The 12817-nt window shown below is 51.2% G+C and overlaps 1 protein-coding gene across 1 annotated transcript; it reads left to right on the top strand.

Annotated features, from left to right (window-relative positions):
• Window positions 1–2957: 2957 nt before the first annotated feature.
• Window positions 2958–12600, top strand: LOC110189373 (uncharacterized). Its single transcript, XM_086833058.1, is given in 3 exon segments — window positions 2958–3470; window positions 5806–8965; window positions 8967–12600. Coding segments are annotated over 3 exon segments (6501 nt in total). The 5' UTR covers window positions 2958–3144; the 3' UTR covers window positions 11982–12600.
• Window positions 12601–12817: the final 217 nt, after the last annotated feature.

The raw sequence follows: 12817 nt of genomic DNA, 5'->3' as shown, positions 1-12817 counted from the left end.
GGGTCGTGGAGGGCCCTGGCGAGTCCTGGAGCTTGCTTGGCCCGCCAAAGACAAAGACTGAGGACTAAAGACTAAACACAAGGCAGAAGCCTGGCGGAAGCAGCGTGTAAATGTCGGCCAACACTTGGCTGCGCTTCCTTCGCGCGAAAGGCACTGGAACAGAAATCAGACTCAACAGATTGCTGGTACAGTGCGCGACGAGTGAGTGTCTGTATGGCACTCATGCGGTTGCCAGTCGGCAGCGAGCGACCTTGATTAGTCGCTCTGCGCTGTAATGCGATTTTCCTTAATTTCCTAGCTGCAAACGATAACTGATTGCGCCACGGTCTGGCTGTGTGTGTACAGCGAATAATGAATCCAATAAAAAATCAATGGCTAACAAGCAAGAAACATACCAGAATAAGTTTCGCCTTGGCAGAAAATCTTAACTTTCTACAAACCCACAAAACGTGACACATTTTCGGCGGCCGCTGTGGGCGCTGCAAACTCTGCTTAACTTTTACTGGAACTCAAGTCCTGTATGTATGTAGCTGTGTGAGTGGCTCATTTGCTGACCGTTTGTCTACTTTATTTTTTGTTGATCCTGGGGCCTTAAAACCAATTTCGCCGGGTATTTTTGTCACACGCAAGTTGGCAAACATATATCTCAGTTTGTCCTTTACGGGTCTCAGCAGACTTAAGTGGATTTCCGTTTCCCATGACCTCAAAAGCAAATATTTTATTTGTGGCTGAGCAACCCATGACCTTTATTTAGCATTTAAACCTAATTTCCAGAAATTAATTAGCTGGAAACGTGTAATTATTGTCAACAGAGCGGATATGTGTATGCTATGAAGTACAAGGATTCTTAAATAAGTTTTTAAAAAGCAATTGTCCTGTCCATAAGCGGAGTAATACTTAGTTACATAAAATGTTTACTGATTCTAAAAATACTTTTCATATAATCATTAAATTGAACAATTTATATGATAACTTTAAGAGCACAAAACTCCGACACCTTTACTTTAAAGCAAACTCGAAATATCTTTTGCAAAATAATATTTCATATCCTGAATAGCACATGCATGTACATACCTTTAACACATGGCTCCAAACGAATCTGTCAGGCTCTCGTCTCAAAAAGATATTTCGGCTAAATACAGCTCTTGGCATTTGATTTATTGTCGGTACTCCCCACCCAGAACTATTTGCATGTGTCTCTTAGTGATTTGTTTAGACAAACGTCCAGTTTTGTATGCGGTCGCATTTCCTTTCCTTTCGATTCGTTTGCTTGTCTCTACAGCTGTCAGGTTCAATCTTGGCCCGAACCTGAAGCTAAAGCAGAAGCTAAAGCTGAAACTGAAACTGTATTGGGTCCTGGCCAGGCGAGAGGCTACCTTTTGTGACGTTCTGTACGTAAGTGTGTGCCGGTGTGTTTGTCGTCCACTTGTCATGTCACTCGGCATCATTGTCGCCCAGACAATGGCAGTCCGACCAACCTGCTTCAACGGAGCACCTCAGTTAACATCTCGGACTCTGCCTCTTCTCACGGTTGCCAGCTCTCGACTCTGAGTCCCAGGTCCCAAAGGGTAGGCCACCGTTTCATTTACATTTCAATGTCAGCCCGGTTCCTCCTACACAAACTCACACACAACACACACTGCGAGCAAAGGAGCGCTGACAATCGTAATTTAGCGTTACAAATCAATTGGCAACTTATGGCCGTGACGAGTCGTCCTTTGTCGCAGATATCAATGGGACGGCGGACGCTGCGAAACGTATATTATGCTGAAATATTTAACGCCCAATTTATGTTAATTTTTCTGTATTTCCCTCGATGCTATGTGGCCATAAAACGAACGGAGAAAATCAAAAATACGACCACAAGTGCCAATGCCGTCAGCAGCCAGTCAGCGAGCATATTTTTATGGCTCTGCCCGGGTCTACATATATACTTGTATGTTATGCCCGATTTTTTCCACATTGACCAGGAATCGTTTAGCAATCCTGCCGTATAGTAGTATGTATTATGAACGGCTGCCATCAATGTCTGTGTTGGTGTTCGTACGTGATGTGGTGCGACTTTTCGGGTTCACAAGGGGCGCCGCAAAGGGGTGGCCATGATGTGTGTGATGGGGGTGCGATTCTCCCCGCTAACGTTTTGACAGCTCCGGCTTTAAGTTGTCAGCGCATTCTTTCATTCTCGGCCATTTTGCTTATTAACATATTGCCTGTTTGTTGTTCGTTGCTCGTGGTTCGTTGTTCGTTGTTCGCTGTCTTCCCCCAAGTCGCGGCATTGACAATTCATTTGCGTTATCACACACACGCATGCCCGGCACAGGCTTAGTGGCACAACGCCAGGCAGGCAAAACTGTCAAAATGGCTGCCAAGTATTTGCACAGATTTCTGATGCTGATAGCAAGTGACAGGCGACATCGCAGGAGGAAAACAAAAAGGAGCCGGAGACGCCGGGGAAGGGTAGGCAAGCCACAACCCCCAGTCACGTAGGACGGCTCAACGGCAGCCTCTAAGTTATTAGGGATCTCTAAATTCGACCAGGTGCTATCTGCGAGCCATAATGCACGCGGTAGTGCCGCATATACATACCGAGCCTTAATGCCAAATTGCCTGGCACTTAGGGCAGGTCACCGAGAGCGTGCTTTACTGCAAAGACGCCGCCTCCAATGGCACCACCACCACCACTCACGCTCCTCTCATGTGGCTGCTCGTTATTATTAGCATAATTACAGGCGCATTAGCGTGCCGGGTTTCAGGTGCCTGGCAATTTGCCTGCTGCCAGGACGTCTGATTATGACAGGGCCTGAAAGCACGATGCACCTCCTGCAGCGCCGTCTGAAGTTTCGCAAGTTTCTTAAAGCCTTACCCACTTTATGCAAATGCTCCCTCCAGCCTCCTGGCATTCTCCCCGCTCGCCTCCATTAACATTGCATTAATTAGCTTTTCATTTCACTTTGCAGCTTTCGCTTGATGTTTACCCAGCGTCCTTCGACATTAAGCGCCGAACGGGCTCAGTGAGCCAAGGGTCCTGACCTCCCGACAGCAAAAGGGAGAGAAAACAACTTTAAGATTAGTCCGAGGCCAAGTGAAAACAACCGCCCGCCCGATACACGAAGCGCCAAGGATTCGCGCTAGCCCGGCTCCACCATGCGGCCGCCGAGCCACTCCCAGCTGTTTCGGCTCCGGATCGATCCCTGGGCCTGTGCCTGTGCCTGGCTGGCACTGGCCGCAGCCTCGCTGGCCTATCCAAATAGCCCGTCCGAGCAGCCGCTGGTCACCTATGTGACCACCTCGACAACATCCAGCCAGCGGAGCCAGTCCGCCCCCCTGCAGCCGGCCTTTGTATATGACTCGCCCCCACCCTCGGAGGAGCAGGGTCCCCATCACACGCTGGCCACAGCCACATACCCGAGCTCCCCCGTCCGACCGATAGAGACTGATGGCGACCAGGCAAAGAGAATCATCGGTTCCAGGTGAGTACACATACTGGGTTTGTCAGGATGCACACTTAGGCTCAAAGCGGCTGTCCTGGTGGAATTCACGCAGAGAAATGTTGTATACGAGATGCTCTCTGGAAAGATTTTAAATTGATGATATGAATTATTTCGGAACAATTCGGGTAACTTACACACTTCAAGGGGTTTATGAGATGGATCATTGATATATAAAAATAGATAAACTACTTATAAAAATATATTGTTTCAAGAAATATCATAGGCAACCAAAACCTTTTCCTTAATCAATCGTGTACCTTATTTTTTACTGTGCAGAAGGGGAAGGTCTCCCAGATTTCCACGCCCCTTTGCTTGTCCTTTGTTTGGTGTTTCTATCACAGTTGCTTTTGCTTCTGCTGTTGCTGGGGAAAATCTTTTGTTTGCACAGCTTTTTGCAATTTTTGCCACTAATTGAAATAGAATTTCCTGCTTTGTTGTAGTCGCTGTGTCGATTGAGGAGCGTGGGTCGGTCTGGCGGGGCTCTGGCCATGGCCTTAGTATTTTTAATTAATTTGCTCCGCGGCCGCAAAGCGTGCTGGAGTGGGCAGCGGGGCATTGCATACTTTGCGGCACGCGTTCGGAATCCCACCGAGCTGAATCGGGTTTTGGGTGAAGGTGGGAGTGGAGGTGGAGGTGGCGGCGGAAGAAAGGTAAAAATGGAGGTAGAGCTGGGCTGTAAACGAGGGCCAGACAACAGCGGCCAAATTGAGTGCTCATTAACTTCAAATCAATGCTAATCAATTGGGTTTACGTGGGCGCAATGATTTCGAAGTGGGTCCAAAACGGTTCATCTGCCCTAATCAATTTGAAAAACGAAGAGCATTACGGCGGACATATAAACAAGGAGGTAAGGCCTCCCTTCACAGCCTTCTCCCACCCTCCTGGCGCCACCAAGACATCTGTTTGGAGAGGAGTGGTTCCGGCGCAGTTTCATATTAATTCCGCGCATAAACGAATTCGCAGCCCGCGGCTTCTGGCGCCAGCTGGTCTTGGTAATGACTGCGAGCTGCTGGCCGCGATGATGATAGCGATGATAACGATTATGGCAATGATAACTATGCCAACGATGATGGGGAAACGCAGATCCATGCTGACAGCTGCAGTGAGGCGCAACTGCCATATTTACATGCATTTTTTTCGCGCTGCAATCCGGCATTCCGGGGGTCCTTTACGATTGGCCGACAACATAAACCCAAAAGAATTAAATCGAGAAAAGTCAATAAATCATATATTTCTGCCTGAAGCTCTGCATCAAATTTAGCTGCAAGCACCGGAGTTTTGGTTGAAATTCACAGACTAACATATTCTTCTCCTAATCCCATTGCAACACATTTGTGCACTTAATTCGCCTCCAACGCACTGATGATGATTTTGACGAAACTCAAAACGATATTTGGTGTGGCAGCTGCATATGACTAAGCGCTCTCCGACTCACGTGCTTAAATGTTAATGATGTGCTCATGCCGCACGCGGGATTACTTGCATACTCATATCGCACATACGCACACTCCCCTTCTTACACATGTAAACTGCAGTGTGTGCCGAGATATCCGTACTAAGCGATGCACAAATGCAAATGGCGATGCATGCAGATGCTGTGGATTGCTCTGGGTCGGGCTCTGGCGGGGTCTGGACCAGCGTGACTGCGTGACTTTCTGCAACGATTGCATAGTTTTCAATTTCCATTAAAATGCTAGCGATGTGCCGCCAAGTATGCAGCATTACTTGCATTGCAGAGGGACAAACGACTCTTCCGCCGACACGACTCTATATAGCAGCCTCATGTCATTAATCAGGGTTGTGGGGATCGGTTGGGTGAGGACTCGGAAAACAAGTACGCAGCAATCGATAAGTTAACACTAGACACATATTTTGACTAGGATTCAAAGAAATTGAGGCAATTTAAGTCGACTTGGTAACAAAATATATTTCTAGCCCGATTTTTTCTATCAATTAGGATGGGATTAAGAATGGATTTATTACCAAGTACCTCCCTTGTTTATCATCCGGTTCTAAGCCAATTTTCCAAATAAGTATTTAAGAAGCGTAGCTAAATATGATTAAAACAAACTTGTTCTGTGTGCAATTAAAACAAAAACGAATTTCAGAATTCAGATTTCATGAAAAATATTATTTATTGACTTGCGAGGAAAAATTAAAGTTAAAGACACCGAAAAAGGTACATAAAAGAAAGTTATTACCTTCAGGTTATAGGCTAAAGGATTAGGGATAAGTTCTATCATTAGTGTGCAGGGTATTGTAAAATGTTAAGGTTTGTTATTAAATTAATGTTATTAAATTCGCATCTTTTTAGTTCAACCGCATCGGTGTCCGTGGTCCTTGATGGCAATGAGCCGCAGTTCACGGACGCCCTAGGCCACAAGGTGCCGAAGCCTCAGCCCTCACTGCAAGTGGCCAGTCCCATTGACCTGCTTAACCCGGACCGCTACGAGTTCTACACCTTCGACGAGCACGGCGAGCTGGTAAAGAGACTGATGACCATGCAGGAGATCCAGAGCATCGTGGCCAATGGCGACGGCGAGGGGCCGTCCATCATCCACCCAGCTCCGCTGCCTGAGCACAATCCCGATAAGAATGTTCAAGACATTGTGGACAGTGTACAGAGCGTACTTAACAAAGAGGTGGCCTCCAGCTCGGCAAAGAACAGCTCTGGTGAGCTGCTACCACCGCTGCTTGATACACCCGATGTCTCCTCCTCCTGGTCGCTTATCCTGCCCGCCATTTTCGGCAACACGGGCGGAGACATTTTCCCGCAGCAGCGCCCACAGCAGATCGTTATGACTCCGGAGTCGGAGCTGGTTGAGACGTCGACCAGAGCGGCGCCGCCAACAACGCGAGCCACCAAGAAACCGAAACCCGCCAAGCGCAAGCCAGGCAACAAACGGAAGCCCGGCACCACCACCAGCACGACCCCGGTGACCCCCCAGGTGGTTCAAGAAGAGCTGGACCCCATGGAGTCTGTGTACACGGGTATGCAGCAATACCAGCACGTGGCCGCCAATGTGCCGGACTTTGAGCTGCTCCACATGCAGCCCATCTACCAGAAGCTGCCGAGTACTACCGCTCGACCAGAGACAACCACCCGACGCGTCTTCTACAACAACCAAGAGATCATCCATACCCCAACCTCCTCCAGCAGCGCAACCTCCACGACAGAAAAGATCGTCTCAAACCACCAGCTGGCCAAGAAACCGGCGAACGTCCAGCGGAAGCCGACACAGCCCCACCGGGTAAAGAAACCCAACGGCGATGGTGCTACCGAAAACTCATCCCAGCCTGCTGGAGGCAAGCAAAAGATAAAGAAGAAGCCATCTACGACGACAACTACGACCACAGCTGCACCAGAGACGGAAGTGCAGTCGTCCACTCAGGTGGCAGGGGAGGATCCACCAGCAGAAGCCAGCAGCACCACTACTACGCAAGCACCACCCTCGACCACGCCCAAGAAGAAGAAGCGCAAGCCCACACGAACACCCGGCTCGGGATCCACTTCTGTTAGTGGCAAGCCATCAAAACCGAAACGCAAGCCAACTACCAAGCCCAAGCCCCTGGTCCAGCAAGGTGAGCAGCAACAGCAGCAGGTCGAGAGCTCTCAAAGACCGTCCAGGCCCCAGAGACCCCACAAGAAGCCCAAGCCAACATCGTCAGGCGCTACGACAACAACTACTCTTGCTCCCGAAACAAGCTCTGCCAGCACTCCCGAACCTGTGAGCAGTTCGACGGAGGCACCAGTGTCGCAGCCAGAGCCGGAGAGCCCAAGCGCCACCACTCCACAGGCGGAGCCTGAACCATCTACTTCCGTTACAACAACAACCACTACAGAAGTTCCACTAGTTAGTACAACGGCAGCTCCTGTAAAATCGACTGCGAAACCACCTGCACTGCACCACCAGAAGTTGCATACAAAGCCGCCTGGGTCCACGAACCGTCCATCCACCACCCAGCACCATAATCGTGTCCACGGCAAGCCAGTGCACAGCACCACTACAGAGTCGAGTAAGAACGCTGGAGAGGCCCAGACCGAAAGGTACGGACTAGTGAATGTGATTGCTGCCTCAAGTACCACCCAACAACCCATGTATCCGCTGCCCAGCTACAATGCCGAATCCTCTCAAAACTTGCCCACAGTGTTTGCCGACTCTACGGCGGACCAGTCACCGCTGAAGAAGACCCCGTTGCCGTCCCTAGCTCAGCTGCAGCAACAGCTGCACATCAGCTCTCCATCGCCGGCACCCCAGCTCTCACCCGCTCAAATCCTTTCGATGGACCAAATTGTACAGTCACTCACACAAGACCTCTCCGCCGCCGACAAAGAGGACGATGTTTCCGCCTCGGGTCCTGTTAAGTACGACAGTGCCGAGAATAAGCAAGAAATGGAAGCACTGGCGAACAAGAAAAAGATTCCAGTCTCGGCTAGCTCCCCTCCCGCTGCAGCCACAACTACCGCCGCTCCCAGACCAACTTCTTCCTCTAAACCTACAATTTTGACCAGTAATAAGCCACTTTCGCCCCACTATGGCGGCAGCACTCTGGCCACGATGCTATCCGAAGAGGACGAAGATGCTACCAGTTCCACAGAGACCTCTGTAGCTCACAAGCTGCCTGCGGAGACCACGCAGAGCAGCCTTGAAGATGATGCTGAGGAACAAACACCCGTGGTAGTGATCACAGCTAGGCCACAGTACTTTACGGTTACCAAACAACCGGAACCACTGAAGCCTCTCGAAACCTACCAGGACCCCAAGGAGCCTGAAACCACAGAGTTGCCTGGACAAACTCAGTTCTTAGTAACAACACCCATGTTACCGCTCGAGGAAGTGGATGCCACCACCGATAAGCCCACAGAGGAGTCCGATCACGTCGTTAAGTTTGAGCCACTGTATGCAGAGGTACCGGAGGCGGTAATAGAGGAGCTTGACGAGCCCAGCCCCACCAGTGGCTATAACCAACAGCCCCCTGAGCCAGAGACAGCGGGAGCCACCACGGAGCAGACGCTACGTCTGCCAGTCTCTGAAAGCACTACATCCGCCGATTTTGATGATGGCAGCACAGAAGTCACCCCCATGATCGCCGACTTGGTGCAGCAACTCAACCTTGAGGTGCTCAAGCCCACTGATCAGATTTCCATGGCCAACTTCCAGACGCAGGCGGCCACTGTCGCTTCCACTCTAGTTGACGGAAGCAACACGCTAGTCTCGGACATCGCCATGAACTCTAACGAAACCAAGGATGAGCTGGAGTTCCTTATGTCCGACGTCATCCAGCAGATCACGCAGGGCGACCAGTACAGACCCCCCTCCAAGGTGCACCAAGTAGACGACTCCCACCGCCTGACCAACTTTGCTAACCTGAACGCCTCGTTCCTTCTGCAGCCAAAGCCAGAGCCAAACCAGACCAAAGTGCCAGAGGAGCCCCAAGACCCGTACAAGCTCGAGCCACCGACTGAGAACAAGTCTGGCTGAGAAAAACGATACAGTCGCAGTTCCCCTTGGACATGAAGCGATTCACCTACAACAAATTGAAACTACTACTCACCGAATTCCCATCCTATCATTGTCGCAAATCTACGCGCAGCAACAACAGGATGATGACGAGGAGCAGCAAGTGTTTGCCAACGAAAGACTTGAGGTGCAGCCAACTCAAGAGCCGACCAGGCCGGAAACCGCCCCTGCCCACGAAGCTCTATCCACAGTGGCCGCAACAGACACCACCGAGGCATACACCGCTGAGGTGGCCGCCACCACCGAGCATCAGCCAGCGCAGGAACCCTACGAGGAGAGCACGGCCAGCACAGAGGTCTCCGACAGCGAGGAGTCAACGACCAGCTACAGCGAAATCCCCGACAGCTACACGCAGCGCGAAAGTGAAGAGCAAATGCCTGAGATGTTGACAAATGGTTACAACGAGCAGGAGCAGGCGGAGTCCGGCACTAGCCAAGAAGCAGACACCGAGTCTATCTACAGCACGGTGAAGTCTCTGCCGGAAGAGCTAGAGACGACCACGCAGCAGCCGGCGGCGGAAAAGGCGACGACGGCGACTAATGTTTACCAGGACGCACAGGAAGAGGAGCAAACGTCAACAACGGAACAGCCGGATAAGCCCGAGCAGCCAGACCAGCAGGACCAGGTAGCGCAGACCAGCAGCGTGGAGGAAAGCGCCACCAACTCCGCCCAACTCCCGCCGCAGTATCAGGCGCCGGCCAGCGAGGAGGAGCGGGAGGAGGCGCCGGTGACGAAAATTCCCGGTGATATGTCCCTGGTATCATCCGAGTCGGACATGTCGCTCAGCTCGGAGCAAGCAACGGAACAAATTGAATTGAGCACGGTGAAGTCTCAGCAGCTGAACGACGAGTCGATGGAGGACATTTCCGATGAATTGACAGCCACCATTGCTGAAGAAGGCGATTCGGAGGATGCGGAGACGGTGACGAATGGCCAGAAGGTTCAGTTAGACGACGAGGATCCTTACATCAAGCTGGGCGAAACGACGGCCAGTGTGGTGAGACCACTCGTCTCCAACTCCATGGAGTCCGGCGGCGCGGATAAAAGTGCCGAGGAGGACAAGTACAAAGTAACCTTACCTTTAACCGGCAATGAGACTCCTTCAGTTGATCAAGCCGATGAGGAGGATGAAGAAGATCAAACCGGTTACCAGATGCCATTGGCTTTACCCAGCAGTACCACCACCACAACTACGACCACTACGTCAAGACCCATAACCACTATTACGCCTAGCAAACCATTTTCTACAACAACTCCAGCGCCTGCCACAACTACCAAGCGGCTAAACACCCTGAGGCCGGTATCCTACTACGTTCAGCCGTCTCTAGTGGGTGGCTACAACCAATTGGACCTTCAGCCGCCCAAGGTCTTGCCCTACAATGCCAACAAGGCCGCCCCACCCCACTTGCAAACTCCGGTGCAATCGCCAACAAGTCAGCAGCGACCGACGCAACGTCCCGCCTCGTTGACCAATCTCATGGCCAGCTCGACTCAGGCCACCCGACCACCAGTCAAACTGGAGCCCAGTCCAGAGTCCTCACAGGGTCTGGAGGCCACCACCACCAACATGGACGAGGACTTGCGATCGTTCGCCCGGCTCTGCAACGAACTAGCCTTCAGCTACTGGCGCGCCATCACATCGGAGAAGATCAGCTCGGCCAGAAGTGTGGTCATGTCGCCTTTCGGACTCACCTCCATGCTCTCCATGGTATTCATGGGGGCGCGGGGAAGCACCTCCGGTGAGATGAACGAAATACTAAAGCTGGACGACATGGTCACCTTCAATCCGCACCTGATATTCAAGAACATAACGAGCGGGGTGGAGCAGGCAATGGATAGCGATATTGCAACGGCGGCTTTTGTTAGGGAAATCTTTAGTGACCGTGCCAATGGAAAAATCCTACCCTTCTTCAAGGAGAAGACTCAACAGCTCTACGCTGGCCACGTGGAAGAGGTCAACTTCCATGTGGTCAACGATATCGTGCGCCGTCGCACCAATCTCCTGGTGAAGCGCCACACAATGGGAAAGGTCTTGGAGTACTTGCGCACTAACAGCGTGTGGGTCAACGGTCCCCTGGCCACCATCTCGGCGAATCTTTTCCAAACGGACTGCTCACGCGGCTCAACGGCCGATCGGGACGGGGAGATGTTCTTCCAGGTGCACCCCACCGTACGCCAGCGTCGTCTTGTGCCCATTCCAGCTGTGCTCTACCGCTCCGGCTTCCTGGCCGGATACGAGCCGAAGTTGGACGCCACCATTGTGTCATTTGGTAGCTTGCAGGACACTGTGAGCACGGTATATGTGATGCCCGGCCACCAGAGTTCCATCTCGCCGATGGACAACCTGGACCGCCTGGAGCGTAGTCTGGTGGAGACGGCCTTTGGCGAAACGCAGTCTTGGAGCCGGCTCCTCACATCGCTGATGGACCGACCCGGCATGGAGGTGCAGCTGCCGCGCTTCTCACACCGCTCCTTCGTGAACGCCTCGCTGGGTCTACAGAAGATGGGGCTGCGTGGGCTGTTCAAGTCCGACTTTGCCGACCTACGCGGACTGACTGGAGCCGGCAATCGGGACATCTTCCTCTCCGACATGATACAGATTAACACGTTCAGCACCTGCGGCGAGGAGAAGATCTCCGAGCACCACCACGTGGAGATGTACCCGGCCCCGCCACTTCGCAAGCGCAACAAGGACGTGGATGCTACGGATGACGATGCATTCGACTCGTCAGAGGCCGTTGTTGACTTCGGCTCTCTGGTTCAGGAGTCCGCCCTTGGACGAGGCTTCTACGATGACCTGTTGGATCCCAAGTACCTGGAACTACCGCTGCCACTCCGCCCGCGGCAGGCTCGTGTCCCCGACGCCCCGAGACTCCGCTTCGACAAGCCCTTCCTCTACTTCGTGCGACACAATCCCACGGGCATGATCCTGTTCATGGGACGCTTCAATCCACGCCTGCTGCCATGAAGCAGGAGCCACGCAGCGCCCGCGGGCCGTTTCTTGTTAATTCTTGGAGTGTAACTTAGTGAATTTATACCCTACTCGTAATTGCAAACCTAATCCTTAATGACGCTGCTTGCTGTGCCTTAATCCCGCGTCCCAGTCCCGGCTCGCCAGAGTCTGGATACTCCGATCCGGGATTGATGTGCAGCAAGCGATTTTACTGGCAAGCGACAGTCGCATATCGAAATCAAATAACTTAAATGCTTAAATGCAGTTGCGCCAATTTATTTTCAACTTTTCTGACTTGCATTTAATTTGCCGAACACATATGTACATAGCATGCATATGTCCCCGGCACGGGATGGTAAGGCTTGGTAATATGTATATGCATTTTTTATTCCGCTCTTTGTCCGCTAAAAAATCGCCCCGTCCGCAAACAAATGCTGAACAAATACGTAGACAGCGAATGCGGATGCAATCGGAAAATAAATGCAAATGCAATCATGGAATGCGTCATGTTTTGGCAACTGAACAAATGTAATTTAGTAAAATAAACGTTACCAACATGGAACTAAAAGTTATGTATGCTATTATGTAAGTTTAAACAAAAAGTATAAATAAATATAAATGCTAAAAAAAAACATTGCGCTAACGATGTCGTTTTCTCCAATGAACAAAGTCTGCCTTAAAAGTGCCTGGCAAGCAAAAATCAGAATGGAGGCTACCTCAAGGATTCAAAGGCAACCAAAGTGCGTCTGAAACGAAGTTTCCTTCGACTTGCCATTTCCAAATGTTTAAGATTTATGTGTATGTACACATAGCATACATATGTATATAAATGAATTGTGCTCGAAGCAAGA

This window comes from Drosophila serrata, unplaced genomic scaffold, assembly GCF_035046125.1.
Source record: "Drosophila serrata isolate PLE 108 unplaced genomic scaffold, ASM3504612v1 contig_267, whole genome shotgun sequence".
Classification (NCBI taxonomy): domain Eukaryota; kingdom Metazoa; phylum Arthropoda; class Insecta; order Diptera; family Drosophilidae; genus Drosophila; species Drosophila serrata.
This window is presented reverse-complemented; position numbering and strand designations above follow the sequence as displayed.